Genomic DNA, 15,100 nt, shown 5'->3' on the forward strand with positions numbered 1-15,100 from the left:
TCGCAAGCTCAGATGGGAGCTGGAAGGGAGAGAATACCATCATCCCCAAACTCCACACATTCAATTGAAAACAGGTAACAGAATTGCACCCTCTTTTTAAAACCCTTTAAAAAATGTTTGGGACAAGGGAACTGTAATGAGAGATCCCTCCTCCATCCGCTGGGGAAAACCTATAATCTAAAAATCTTTGAATACCACCTTCTGTTTTTGGAAAAACTGAAAGGAAATTAACTGTTTAAGTGTCTAAAGCAAAGTGGAAAGCTTGATATGCGGTGGACAAGAAAGATTAAAACAAGACTATAGAAATTCCGGTATCTCCCCACCCCACCCCCGGCCTGGCACTAAAGAACTCAAGAAAATGAAAGTAGAGTAATTATCATTAGCTGTGAGAAAAAGATTTTGTTTTGAGATAACAGTCAGAGAAGCCCAAGATTGTAGTTTGTAGGAGGATATATTTAGGTGGATTGAATGGCCATTAATAACCAGAAACATTAAAAGCATTCAATAGGGCTCAACCAGTGATTGTTGGTTTTGTTCAGCCAATTGATGGCTGAACAATTAACAATGATCAGCTCAATATTTGATGAAGGAAATGAGCCAGATGATGAAGGAAAAAAATAAGCTAGAGGAATATGAGGTAGAAAATGGATATGAGAAATATGCAGAGGCCACAGAACAAATTGATGAAAAGTTGGCAGAACTGGATCAATAAATAATCAAATGGATAATCGTGTGGAATAGGAAATGACCTCCATACAAGGATTTTTGGGGAAAGTAAAAGATAAAAGTCACAAATGATTTGGAGAATTATTTGGATATGGTATTGATGGAGTGGAGAGAGGGAAAAGCTTTGGGACTTCAGTCCTGGTATTTTTTTTAGTTTTAGCAGAGAGAAAGTACTCTGCACACAATTTGGAGCAAATTCAGAGAATGTTGTGATAACAGCTATGCTACTACCTCTGGGAAAAGATTTGAAACAAATTAAGTGGAAGGCCTTTGAGGAGGAGATCGGGATACCACCATAAATACAACAAGAAATGGAATACAACAGGGAATGCAACTGAACATATGGATCTGGACATGAACAAGAGGATATATAATGAGGAACAAAAGTGGAATATTGGCCCAATGTGTGATCACAGTGGAGTCTTTAATATGGAAATGGATGAAAAAAATTATTGTTATTCAATATGAAGTAACTGTGGTGGGAATTAATAGAGGTAAAATTAAAAGAAAAAATATGGTTAGCATTTATTAATAATAATAATTAGGAAATATCTTGGGACTTTTCATGGGAAAAGGAAACAAATGATTCTGAGACACCTTAACTTAAAAGAAATACTATTTAGCGCAAAGTAGAGAAGATGGATGTTTGCATGGATTGAAAGTTTTAAATAGTCATATTTTATTCTATTATGTAAACGGCAGGTGAAAAATTGGAAGTTCTTCGGTATTTTATTTTATTTTTGCTAATGTTTCTTTTATTTTCCTTTCTTATTTTATCTCTCTTTTTCTCTTTCCTCTCTTTATTTCTATTGTTCCTTTCTTTTCCCCTGGTTTTCTTCTTTCTATTTTTTCAGAGCTGTAATTTTACTGTATTGTGGGAAAACCTTATTAGAATTTAAATCTTTCAAGAGAAGATGAATTCTGCCTAAAATAATCCCCAGCATAGTAGCAGAAACAAGCTGGTCCAGTGACAGACAAGATTCGAGTCTCTCAGCCACAGGATCTCTTCAAATGCCCTTTGCTCATACAGCAAAGGGTTCAGTAGGATCCATTGCAAAACATCACAGAGACTGAGGGCATGCAAGAAGGGATCTCCCAGAATGCCTTGCTTTTCTGGGAAAACACACACAATGCCAGCTCTCCACCACACTTTGCTATACAAATGGGTACAAGTCATATCCAACAGAATTAATCTGAGCCTTGAGAAGCTCATGGAGATGAAAGATGAAGTGGGAAACAGCATCTCTCTTTCTCCAGCTCCATGTACTTTTCTTCTTTGAAAAGTTAACCACCCTCACCATTTCATGACCAAGAGAAGGGGTCCCTCTGTGGATATGCAGGCACCATTGTGTGAGAAGCTAAGGTCACTTGTAAGTACACCTGGTACAACTGTCAACAACGACCCGTTTTATTTCACCTCTAGAAGGGAAGGAAAAGCAGGGGACCAGCAGGCAAACAGAGAGGAAGGAGAGCAAACGGTGTACCTGGGATCGAAGCAGACGGTGCCACGGATGCCACAGGCATTGGCGGTACAGAAACGCCACCAAAGGAGCTGTAGCTCACACCGTTGGAAGCCCCAACACTAGCAGGAGGTTGGATGCCGGAGCCTGCACCCCCAGGAGAGCTCTGTTCCGGGAGACTGGGGGAGTTTTCCCAAGCTTTGCGGGCTGATTCCATCTGCAAGGGCAGAGAGGACAAGACTGAGAACAACCAAAGACATTTCAGGTGCAAAGCAGGTGCATAGCCACTGAACCCCACAGCCCTTCTAAAAACAAGAAAGAAAATGTTCCCCAGGGAGCCATAGCCAGGGTTTGCAACTAGGAAAAGAATGGGGGGGGGTCCTTGTTCATGAGGTGTGAAAGCTTCGTGAAACAGCAGGTGCTCTGCATTTAGAAGATCCTGAGTTGTTACTAAGTTCTACTCAGATCCGCTGAAATGAATGGGCCTAAGATAGTAACTTCTCTCAGTTCCAACAGGTCTACTCAGGAGCAAGATTAACACTGGCTATTACTAGATTGATCCAAGGTATGGCTTAGGAAGACCATGCTTAAGACCCAATAGCTGCCACCAGTTAGTGTAGACCAGTGATGGTCCAACTTGGCCCTTCAGCTGTTTTTGGACTACAACTCCCATCATCCCTAGCTAACAGGACCTGTGGTCAGGGATGATGGAAATTGTAGTCCCAAAACAGCTGGTGGGCCAAGTTTGGCCATCACTGGTGTAGACAATGCTGAGGTAGACGGACCAATGGTCTAGCTCAACGTAAGACAGCTTCCCGTGCTGAAGCCCACACCACCTCCCCAAGTGTAATACTGGAAGTCCCTTTCTTGAATTCCAACTTTCATTAAAATACGCACACCTTTCCTTATAGATCAAAGGAAAAGTAGGTAAGAGCCCTGATAGATCAGAGCCAAGACCCATTATGTCTAGCATCCAGATCCCACAACGACCAATCAGATGCCTCGGAGGAGCTCACAAGCACAACAGTAGTTGCTCCACTGGTCTTTCCCCTGCAACTGGTATTCAGAAGCTGACCTCACCTCCAATACTGGATGAACTACACTGCCACCTTGACTACTGACAGCCTAATTCTCCTTCATAAACTTCTCTCCCCCACCCGTTTTAAAACCATCTAAAATGGGGAACCATCACTAGATCTCTCATGGGATGTGAATTCCATAGTTTAACTACGTGCTCCCGAGGTCCGTGGGCTTAGAAAACAATTCCCCGCCCTTGCTGGATGTGAAAGGCTGTTGTTTCTTTCTAAGCTGCCCCTGTGGCAAGTACCCTTATCTGCCCCACTCCCGTTAAACCCAATGTTTACTTTAAGAGTGAGGTCAGTCGTGGGGAAAGACATGGGATTCAGGCCGATGCACCGCGGAAGGTGGTGGTCTCTTCGGAGCACAGGGAGGGTTTGTGTGAGCCCAGCCTGCAGAGACACAAACACAGAGACAACAGGTTCTGTTTTTATTCTGGAGAAACTGCATACCAATCTTCTTATTTAAAAAAGAAGTCAGGGCCAACAAAAGCTTCATTAGAGATATAAAATACAATCAGCGTAAAGAAACCAAAAAAAATCCCATGAGACACTAATTAAAAAAATAAGACTTGAGCTCTACAATCACTAAAGGACTGGAGCGAATAATTAAGAGGTTTAATTAGTGACAAAAGATTGCAAAATAGATGCTGGGAGGGCCTCTTTGGGGATGAAGTTCCAAAAGGAGGGTACTGTAGTTCAAAAAGACCCCTCCTTCGTCATCATCCACCTCCAATGGCAGCAGCCTCCTTCAGGATCTGAAGAAGGGCATCAGCAGATGATCTTCTCACCTGGGCAGGTTGATAGGCAGACTGGAAGCCAATAGGAAGGAATGCAAAAGGCGGGTCTACTTACATTGCTGGCCAGGGCGTCCTGAAGCTTTGTGACCGAGTTAGCTGCAGTACTGGAGGCCGGTCCTGGGGGTAGGCTGAAGTCTGAATCCTGCAAAGAGGCAATTTCTACATAATCCTGTACTCAACTTTTTAGTGCAAAACTTACAGTCCTTTTATGGTTGCTGAACTCCCATCAGGTTCCCAGCCAGCATGGCCAAGGATCAGGGGATAATTGGAAATGTAGTCCAACGACATCTGGAATGCTGTGGTTCCCCAGCCCAATCTAGATGCAAACCCCCTAAGGTGAGGCTATGTGAAGGACAGGGAAGGAATGACACAGGGGGCAGCTGGCTTGATACTTTAATGGTCAGGATTAACAGGGGACAAGGTTAGCCCCCTAACCTAGCAGAGCCTCCAGTGCCTCCTTTAACTTTTCCCCATAGAAATGAAGGGTTGAAAGAAGTAGGGAAATTAGCTCCTATCACTGGGAAAGGGGTGGGGGAGTGAGAATGAGATTTGGGCCCGTATTGAAACTTAGGCCCCACCTGCAATATACATTTAAAGCACTGGGATACCACTTTAGCTGTCATGGCTTCCCCCAGAGAATCCTGGGAAGTGTAGTCTGTTGAGTGTTGTTAGGAGTTGCTTTATTCACCTTTCAGATACGGTCTGCCTGAGACCTGTTGCCACTGTAGGCAAAATGCCCTAATGCCTCCCCCCGCAGGTCTGGGTCCCCACTCTGGCCCCACCCTCCCGCTACTACCGTCACTAGCCCCATCACCGGAGTTGTATCTTTGGCAACACCCACGCTGCTGCCACAATGCAGCAGAAGCAGTGAGGATATAGATGGGGCAGTGGTTAGGGCATTGTTGTTGTGTTAGTGGCACAGGAAGCCCCAGAGGAGCTGGCAGCGGTGCAACAATGGGGGCTGGATCCACTGCTTGAGGTAAATGGTTTCACCTCATCTCATGCACAGACTACCCCTACTCACAGAGTTCCCTGGGAAGAGGATTTGACTATTAAACCACCCTGGGAATGGCAACTCTGTGGTGGACAATTAAACAAGATATGATGAAGGGATTCTATTGATTTGTTGTCACATGCGCATAAAACAGAGGTTTTACCATTAGAAAATCTATTGTTCAGCACATTTGAGGGGAACACATTAAATCTGGCTCTAACAAAAGCGAATCTATGTGACGCAACCGATAAGGTAGAGAAATATCGAGGTATCTGGGGCATAAATGTAATGCCCTGGTTTATCAGGGAACATGTACCTCCACCTGTAGTAAGATTTTGTTGCAAATCAACCTCCTCCAATCTTTGTTTGATGACCTTTTTTGCTGTAATTAGATCTAAATTTAGTATATCGGAAGGAGAGATTCCATATGTCAACAGTTTGGAATGGATTTTTGTTGCCCATGGGCTGGTAAATTCATCTCTCCAAAGACACTGAATAAGATGGTATTTGGGCAATTTATGCCAAAGGGACAGCCAGTAATTAAAAGCATGTCTCCACATCAGGATCTCTAAGGAGGGGGTCTTAAGTTCTAAGCGAATAGCAGAATTACTTACACAGGAGGCTAGCTTCAAAAGGCGTCTCATGCACAGACTACCCCTACTCACAGAGTTCTCTGGGAAGAGGATTTGACTATTAAACCACCCTGGGAATGGCAACTTTGTGGTGGGAATAGGGGCATCCTAACAATTCTGGTCACCCTGAACAATCTACACCTCTGGGGGAAGCCATGACTGTTTAAAGTGGCATCATACTGCTTTAAATGCATGTCATGACTGTGGCCTGAGAGAGCACATATACACACCTGCCCAAACAGATGCTAACACCCAAGAAGGTTGGTAGGGATCAAGGCGGTCCTTCAGTTATTTGGGGCCTAAGCCCACAAAACCATAACAGGCGGAAAAAGAACAAGCAAAAGCAATCCTTACTTTAGGGTTTACTCCAAATTCAATGGGAGGCACAGGAAGGACCGAATCCACGTGGATCTCCACCCCATTGACCGGGGGGACGCTGCCTTCAAGGCGTTCCGCTCCTTCAGAGCCTTTCCGGTTTTTCAGGGAGCGCTCATTGCCAATTGGGCCCGGCTTGTGGTCCTTACTCTGACCCAGGCTTTGCTCTGAATCCTTAGCAGGGAAACAAGAGAGGCTCTGATTTAAAGGGAGAAAGGAAATTCAGCTCCCAGCATCTCCAGGTCAGGCTCAGAATGTCCCCTGCCTTAAACCCAGGAGAGCCGCTGCCAACCAATGTTGACAACACTGAGCTAGACGACTTCCAGCCCTATCGAGCCCCGTTTCCAGAATGTGCCTGATAAAACCAGACCACCCTTGACTTCCAGCAGCTGGATCCAGATGCTAGACAGCACATCTGGTGCCAGTGGCAGTTAAGCTATGTTACCTTTTTATCTGACTGCTTTGGCGCTTGCTCTTTCTGGCAGTCCGTTTTGGGGTCCACCAGGCCACCTCCACTCATCTCTTCAGGCTTGAGAGTGCCATATGGAGAGCTGCGCTGGGAAGAAGTGGCGGAGGATTCCCGCGACTCAGCGCTCAGGTCAATGCCACTATCCCCCTGGCTGCCTTTAAATCCCTGCTGCGCAAAGCGTGGAAAGTGTTAAAACCCCTCCCAGCAATACCGCTACAAGTCGTAAGAAACGTGAGGCCACCGCCAAAATTAACGCCTCTTTGTCAAAGTCATCGCCATATCCACAGTGTACAACAGCGGTTGCTCTTCGTGCTCAATTCCTGACCACACCAGCTCAGCTTCTATTACACTAGGCATCCCCACCTCTTTACAAACCTACATTTCATTGGATGGCAGGACTGGACACCCGCCCTCCCTTCCACTCTTTACAGAGGAAAGGCTTGGGTGCACTTACCTCAGTGGAGCTGGATTCGTTACTGGTAAAGGCATTGACAGGTTTGCTCCAGGAATCCGTGCCAGATGATTGAACGGAGAGTGCTGTGGCAAGAGCAGATAAATGGGGGTTAAGATGCTTCAGAGAGGCCTCCCGGGCTGCTTCTCATGTTACATATGTCGCCTTTTCTCAAACATGTATGTTGGGGAAGCAGAATAAAACTCAAACAGTAAGGGGAAATCCTATCCTCTGGCTTTTAATCGTATGGAACGGATGGGCTTCAGCAGTCTGGATTTGGTTTTACCTGATACCTTTTGTGCATGGGAACGTAAGAAGCTGGCTTATATCGATTCAGACTGTTGATCCATCTGGTTCAGTGCTGCCTACACTGGCTAGGAGCGTCTCTCCAGGATTTCAAGCAGGGCTTTCTTTCATCCCTACCTGGAGATGCCATGGGAGACAGAACCTGGAACCTTCTGCGTGGAAAGCAGATGCTCTACCACTGAGCTATGGCCCTACCTCCATCTTATGTTTAGAGGAGTTTTCTTTTGAGTTTCATTCATAGATGAAGGGGTGGCTGCATTCCCTTAGCAGTAATCTGCCAGGTGCTGGGTATACTAGTGTTTGGCAGGCTCACAGCCAAAAGTGAGCAGGACCACCCCTTTCCGTCTCTTTCTACCATCCCCATTTCTCTCTCCCTACCCTGCTCCATTTCAGAGATTGCCTGGGATCTGATGCATTTCCAGAAAATCTAGAGAGGGTAGTGTTGTTTACAGGGTTTGCTGGAAATTGAGTAACTCACAAGTGCCTCCAGACAGGGATGGTGAATCTCAGGTCTGGGGCCAAATGCAGCCTTCTCTATCTGGCCCTTGGGACTCTTCCCAGGCCACGTGCCTGAGCAGTCCTACTTCATATCCTCCTTGTGCGTTTCTCCCTGCCTGGACCGTGTCCTTGAACTCTGGCAATGCCTCTTGCTTGCCAGGATGGAGGACAGAGGGAGGGTGTGTGGGTGTGTGGGAGAGAGAGAGAGAGAGAGAGAGAGAGAGAGAGAGCGCATGTGTACAAACTGGCCTACTGTACAAAAGCAAAATTTGCATTCATTGCTCCACCCACACCTTTGCATCTGACCATGCCAACTACTGGCACATCCAGGAAGAGAATGTGGCCCCCACCCCACCCTGACCCAGACACACCTGACTCACCTGGACTGTTGGTCTCCCAGATCTCTGTGCCCAGGCTGTTTCCAGAAACCGAAACATCTCCTTGCTCAAGGCACATGCTGCTCTGTTTCTTGGCAAAGCGAGGTGGGATACGAGACTGAAGGACGCGGCCCTTGGCTGGAGCCTGTGGGAGAAACGAGGGAAGCCCAAGGGCGTCAGGACTCCTGGGAAACACTAGGCTTTGACCCAGAGACAGAATCTCAAGAAAACATTGATTTTTGTCTGGCCAAAGTATGAACCTCTTTCTTCCAACTCAAGGGGGTGGTGTAGAGAGGCAGTTGTGCAGAGACCCTAATCTGCAACAGCATCATCATGGGGCAGGAAACAAGAAACAGTGGTGGGCTAGATCTGTTAGAACACTGGCAAGCAGTGGCATCAGAGAAGTCAAATCTACAGCACAATCTTCAGGCAAGGCAGGAGCCTGACACAGATTTGGCAACAACACCACTGTAAAAGTGGCAGCAGGACCTTGGAAGGGCTGCATGGAACACCCCGGAGGGCCACACATGGTTGCCCCTTTTCTCCTATAAAGTCTCCAGGTTGGGATGGGGATTTGCCTGGGAAAGAACAGGATCAGCTTTGTCCAGCTTTTGCTCCAAGATTGGTGGTGGCGGCAAAGTTGTCCTTGCCTGTCATTTCTGATGGTTTAGAAAATGAGTTGCCAATGAAGTGCCCAAAGGACCCAGAGTGCCTACCAGTAAGTACCTCCTATGGCACCTGAGAAAGGTCTCAGTCCTCCTTAGTTCCTGTCTGCACCAGTGCAGCCTTCTCATGTACTGGGAAACCCCCTCCTCTCTCTAATATGCCCTCATTGCATTGTATGGCAGGATTAGACACATTGTTCCAGCCACTTTGCTCCTAGTGCCCATGGCACTCTCTCACAATTCCAAATGTGCCTACTGGCCCCCAAAAGAGTTTGGTTTACAACAGATGAAGGGAATCTTCGGCCCTCCAGATGTTGCTGAGCTGCACTTCCCATCACCCTTGGCCACTGGCCACACTTGCTGGAGCTGATGAGAGCTGTAGTTCTGCAAAATGCCTGGAAGGCAAAAGTTGTTCCCACACACCCCTGATTTAGAATGTATAATGCCAGGATATGAAACCCAAACCTTGGTTTGTTAAGACAGCTGCCTTTACATGTGGCATGTGTGGATGTGCTAAAAATGGATACCTAGGTTCAGGGGGCACTCCTGCCCCCAGGTGCTCACCTGGGCTGCTTGCTCTTTTTTCCGTCGCTCCTCCTCCAGCAACCTCCGCTGCTTCTTTGTCAGGACCTCAATGAAGCCTTCGCTCCCAATCGGTCCGACTTCCGTCTCTTCAGCAGGGCCTGAAAGCCGTCCGTCCATGATACCATCTGAGAGTCAGTTTAAAGACAACTTCAGCTTATTTCCAACTTTGTCCTGGTTCTCACTGGACTAAGAACTTGACACTGGGGCTGCGGTTTCATCCAAAGCCTTCAATGCTCAAAACCTTTAAGGTTCAAAGCGCAGCAGGTGTAAAGCATGGCGGACCAAGCTCTGCTGTTGTTCTAACCATCAACATCCACCCCCCCAAAGGGCTCCTGCTCTAACGTGGCAAGCAAGAAGTATCTTTAGACTGGGCAAGCAAATGGACACTCCTCCAAGAGGGCTGGGTCTGAGCTGTTTTTGCTGGTGCTCATGTCTTTTGTGTCCGGACAGGAGGCAGTGCTGGCTTGAAGCCCAAAGTATCTTCAGGTCTTCCCCTTCAGCCAGACTTGCTGCCAAGAGCGACTGGAAGGCCGCAGTGACAAAGGGGAAAAAGATAGAAGCACCAGGAAGCATCTGGGTGGGTCCTCATTCTGATATCCTCTCCAGGTCCAGATGTGGCCCAGCCCAGCCCACTCGGTCCCATCCCAGATCATTGGACACCAATTCTTTGAACTCGTCCCGCCACTCATCCTGGTCTGGACAGCCATTCCAGGATGTCTCTCTTTAGAAGAAGCTTCACAACCTGCCTTTAAGCTGCAGGAGCCAAGATGGCTTACAATAGAAGATGAAAACACATTTGCCACAAAACCCACAACAATACCACACGTTTGGGGGGGAAACCAGAGCAGCAGCAAACCAATTGCTGCAGCAGGGTTAATGTTAAAACAATCCCAAACCCTTGCAAAACTACATACAGTGGTACCTCTAGTTGCGAACGGGATCCATTCTGGAGCCCCATTTGCAACATGAGCAGAATGCAATCCGCGTCTGCACGTCGTGATTCGCTGCTTCTGCGCATGCGTATGACGTCATTTTGAGCTCCTGCGCATGCGCGAGCGACAAAACCCGGAAGTAACCCTTTCCAGTACTTCCAGGTTGCCGCGGGACACAATCTGAAAAAATTTAACCTGAAGCAAATGTAACAAGAGGTATGACCGTATCGACCATTCACTCAAGGGCTACATGACAGCAAGCCAAACAAACTTCCCGAGGAAGGGCACACCTACAGAAAAGGCCCTGTGCCATGACTCACCCAACCATTTCTAGGCATGGAGAGGGAACTTATTTGATCCACATCTTGAAGTGAACTGAACTAATGCACTGGTCCTGGATTTATATCCAGATTGGAACGACAGACTGGAACAGAGCTGTCTATCAGATTATGCACTTCTCTGAATCTTTGACAAATCAGAAACAACTGCATCTTCTCTTCACAGACACCTTCAGGTGGTTTGGAACAATCACCTGAAGATGTATCCAAATGCACAGAAAGCAGACAGACGATTCCCCAAACTATGTATCAGAAGCTCATCCTCTATTGCAGCGGTTCTCAACCTGTGGGTCCCCAGATGTTGTTGGATTACAACTCCCATCATCCCTGAGCTCTGGCTTTGATAGCTAGGGATGATGGGAGTTGTAGTCCAGCAACATCTGAGGACCCACAGGTTGAGAAAGGCTGCTCTATAGGATTAAGTGAACAGGACTTACTTCCGTAGCTCAGCTCAAACTGAGAAATGGCCTCTCCCTTCTCTCCCATCTGCTGGGTTCCAGACTTGGGCTCCCTCTCTGGATTCTTTCCCAGCCCTTCGGTGCTGTTCTTCGGTGCATGGGAGCCGTAAACAGAATGGCTGCTCTCAGGACTGCTAGGGTCAAGCCCCCCACTGTCGTCGGGAGATCTAGAGGAGAAAGCGAAAGAGCACCAGCTTCAGGGAAGATCGTTTCATGCAAGGATGGGAAAACCTCTTGCCTGGGGCCCTGAATGTGACCCTCCAGGCCTCTCTTTCTGGCTCTTGGAACTTGCCAACCCACACTCCCTCATGCCAGGCCTCACTGGTCCTGCTTCACAGCCTAAGTATTTTTTTTAGCCTGGCTGGATTGTGTCCTTGTCTGGATGTAGGATAGATAAGAAAAGTGTGCACACAAGTATGTGCAGAAAAGAGAAAGGTAAAAGCTTTTTTCTTGGTTGCTCTGTTTGTGCCTCAGGCTCCACCCATCACTGGCATGTGGCCCTTGGAAGATTACTTTTGGGCTGCAAAAGATGACTGGCAGTGACTCTTTGGTTTGAGACAGGGGGCGTTCCCAGTCCTACCTGGAGATTATGCCAGAGACTGAACCTGGGATCATCTACATGCAAAGCAGGTGCTCTACCACTGAGCCATGGCTTTTGCCCACAATGCGACAAGCAAAGCAGTTGAATTTAAGTGCAGTGCAGCAATCCGGGCGCATCCTTACCTGCAAGGTCGCCTTATGCTACATAAGCCCACTACTGCCACCATTGTAGGTACCATGTAATACACATTCTCCATTCGTAAGAAATAAATATTCTACTGGCAGCACCTACACACTGGAACTCCCTACTTATAGATAGCAAGCAGGCGCCTTCACTGTGCTCTTTTGGGCACCTGCTAAAAACATTTTTATTTAGACAATCCTACCCGGCTGTTTAGAAAGCTGGAGTGAGCTTTAATCTGTTTTGAGCCTATTGTTACTTTCTTTTAACATTTTGAAAGTCTCAAACTATTATTAATTCTCTTATTGATAATTTTATAGTTTTGTCTTTTTCGCAAACCACTTTGACTGTGTTTTTTCTACAACTGGGTGGTGTACTGTAAACTTATACAATAGCAGCTTTTTGCAGGTGGGGGAATAATAATTGCACAGGTAGGGGGAAACCCACCGTTCCCACTCTCCATTTATTTATTCCCCAACCCAGTGTGTTTTCCTCACTTCTCAAACTTTGGAAAGGCAGTGCAAGAGTTCTGGTGGCATCCCTCGTGCCTCCTTCCCAAAGCCCGGCCAGTCGCTTCCCAGGGTGTCTAAGGTCACAGGAGCTCCCAGAGCCCTCATGCGACTTTCCCAGTCCCTGGTAAGCAGTCCTGCCTTGTGGGTGGGGAAGGGGCAGTTCTGGGGGCGCGATTTTGGGTTTGCAAGAACTGAACCGTCACATAAGTGAAAGACCCACCGCATCAATTTTACAAAACGAATAAAGCAAAATCTTTGTTTATTAAGCAGAAGATCTGATTGCACAACTACAGCCATTACTTTGGGAGTTGGGAGGACATTAAAGCTGTGAGGCTTACCTTTTTGTTTTTATCTGTGCCCCATTCATCTGCTGGCTTTCGTAGCAGGAGGCTGCTCCATTCCCACCAGCTCTCACAGCTTTCTCCCCAAACCCAGTCGAATCGGCTTTCCGGCTCTGCCGATCCACTAAGGGTCTCTGGCTGGAAAAGCTTCTCTTGGCCAGCTCTCTCTTCTCCCCCATGCCGCTGCTGGAGAGATTGCCGTCCAGTTGGGCCTCACCCTCTGAGATGGCACTGCCACCGCGCCTCTCCCGCCTCTCGCTGAAGTCGCTGCTCTCAGAGGCCGTCTCCCACTCCTCATTGGCATGGTCAGAGGAGTTCTGGTAGAGCAGCTCGGGAGACCTCCTGGTAGTGGCACCACCCCGATCCATCATGGTCAGCTTGGCTCTCCCTGGCCACTGGCAAGCTAGGAGGTTGGTTCCGCTGTCTTCCGGGTTCCACTGCCCCATGGACTCGCGCTCCTGCCTCAAGCGCCTGAACCGGGGAGGCTTGTCCTGACGAGGTGGGCGCCGGCGGCGGAAAGGACGATTCTCAGCATTCTCGGGATCACCCCCATAATCCTCCTGGAAGTAGTGCCTCTTGTCTAATGGATCCTCCTCATTGGCCCGCCGGGTGAAGGAGTCTGGGTGCTTATATGAGTCTTGGCCATAGTCCCTCTCAGACAGGTGCCTGGCCCCAAAGGTGTCCAGAGGTGTGCTGTGGCCGTACTCCTGCCACGTGTTCCCCCCGTTCCGGCCCTGCCACTGGGAAGGCTCCTTGGAAGCAAAGCCTCTTCGCCCATACCCGGAATTGCTAAGTCTCGGGGGTAGCGAGCGCCCAAAAGCTCGTGGGGCCCTCGCTCTGGCATCCAGGGTACCTTGGTCATCCGAGTAGATCTTGTTGGACCTCCAGGAGTCACGGAAGTCTCCCTTCTTGAGGTCGCTCTCCTCCCTTTCCGCAAGGGAACCCTCATTGCTGTTTTCAGAGCCCCGCTGGCGGCGGCGCTTGGGCAGCTCCTCATACTCTGAACCTTCACTGTGGGTCTCGCTGGCAATCCTGCGCCTGAGCTTCCCTCGTGGGAACTCTTCTGGCTGGTTGAATTCCCTCAGGGGCCGCCCTCTGCTACTTCGCTGAGCACTGCAGGCGCCAGTGCTATTGCTGCTGTAGGCACCCCGGCTACTGATGTTGCCACTGCCACAGCCCACAGCATTGCCACGGCCTCGGAAGGTGAACTCCCGGAAGCCACGACCACGTCCCTGTCCCCTTCCGCCAAAGGCTTGTTCCTCATCAATAAATATCCAGTTGTTTCTTTTGGTGGGGGGCAAGTCGCTGGACTCCCTCGACTGAGGCTTGGCCTCCCAGACTTTCCCGTTTTTCTCCTCCTCCTCTTCCTCTTCCTCCTCTTCCTGCTCTTCCCCCTTCTCCTCTTTCTCCTCCTCGCATGGTTTCTCGGCTTCTTGGACCACTGTCCGAGAGGGGTACTTCTCGTCCAGCAAGTGGAAGCGGGCAGAATGGAGCAAGGCAGCAGAATCATGGTCATCCTCCTCCTCCTCCTCCTCCTGCGCCTTGTGAACCGGGGCCTTCTCCTTTGGTGGGGGAGGGGCGGCCTCTTCCCCATCTGCTTTCACCTTTTCCAGCTCTTTCTCCTTCTCTTCAACTTTGAGAGCCTTCAGGACCGGCTTCTTAATCGGGCCAGACCTTCGAGCCCTCCCCGTCTGCTCCTGGTGCTGCTGTTGTTGCTGCTGGCTGCTGGCATTTCGGCTCTCAGTAGCCCACCCTGGCTTGGCAGTTGCCTGCTTGCTGGCAGGCCCATCTTTCTTCCATGCCTCAGCGCCAAACGACTGCTCATCTCGGCAGGCCTCTTCATTTGCAGAAGCCGTCCCGTCCGAGGATTTCTGATAGTGGCTGGTATCCCAGCCATTGTACTCTGGCTTCTTATCACTGTGGGCCAAGCCAGCTTCTGAGGAGGAGCTCCTCAGGTTGGTGTGGTGAGGGTCGGCAGTGCTAACGGAAGGGGCACACTCTTGATGTGGGAAGAGACGGTCTTGGCTCAGCCTTTGGGAGGAGCCGACGCAGCTGTCAAAATTGGCCTGGGGCTTCTTGTCGAAGATGTTTAAGTAATCTTCTCTGGACTCCTCAAACAGGTCACGTGCAGGGTTGATGCTGGTGCTCTGCGATGAGTAGGAGCTGTTGTTTCTGAAAAAGGAAAACATCGGCCACAAAAAAATAAAAATAAATAAATCAGTCAACAACTTGCAATGGCTTTGAAAGACAATTAGACAGGTTCATGGAGGATATGGCTATCAGTGGCTACTAGCCACCTCCCCTGCTGGAGAGGATACACCATTTCCCCTGGAATCACTAGTGGGCTCAGGTCCTGCTTGTGGGCTTCCCATGAGAGCACCTGG

The 15,100-nt window shown here is 48.7% G+C and overlaps 1 protein-coding gene across 13 annotated transcripts in view; it reads right to left on the reverse strand.

The window, feature by feature from the left end:
- Positions 1 to 15,100, reverse strand: part of PRRC2B (proline rich coiled-coil 2B) — a gene marked incomplete at its 3' end in the record, with an annotated part of 70,911 nt that overhangs the window by 19,768 nt on the left and 36,043 nt on the right. For 11 of the 13 annotated variants that reach the window (XM_082208074.1, XM_082208066.1, XM_082208073.1 and 8 more), the window contains exons 16-25: positions 12,714 to 14,888; positions 11,122 to 11,309; positions 9,394 to 9,539; positions 8,168 to 8,309; positions 6,987 to 7,069; positions 6,509 to 6,700; positions 6,043 to 6,237; positions 4,118 to 4,204; positions 3,551 to 3,655; positions 2,211 to 2,403 (exon numbers count right to left, since the gene is read on the reverse strand). In XM_082208074.1, coding sequence (XP_082064200.1) covers positions 2,211 to 2,403; positions 3,551 to 3,655; positions 4,118 to 4,204; positions 6,043 to 6,237; positions 6,509 to 6,700; positions 6,987 to 7,069; positions 8,168 to 8,309; positions 9,394 to 9,539; positions 11,122 to 11,309; positions 12,714 to 14,888 — 3,506 coding nt within the window. The remainder of the gene's footprint in view (positions 1 to 2,210; positions 2,404 to 3,550; positions 3,656 to 4,117; positions 4,205 to 6,042; positions 6,238 to 6,508; positions 6,701 to 6,986; positions 7,070 to 8,167; positions 8,310 to 9,393; positions 9,540 to 11,121; positions 11,310 to 12,713; positions 14,889 to 15,100) is intronic. The other 2 variants (XM_082208071.1, XM_082208070.1) reach the window with 1 other exon arrangement.

This window comes from Podarcis vaucheri, assembly GCF_965113315.1.
Source record: "Podarcis vaucheri genome assembly, chromosome: Z".
NCBI lineage: Eukaryota > Metazoa > Chordata > Lepidosauria > Squamata > Lacertidae > Podarcis > Podarcis vaucheri.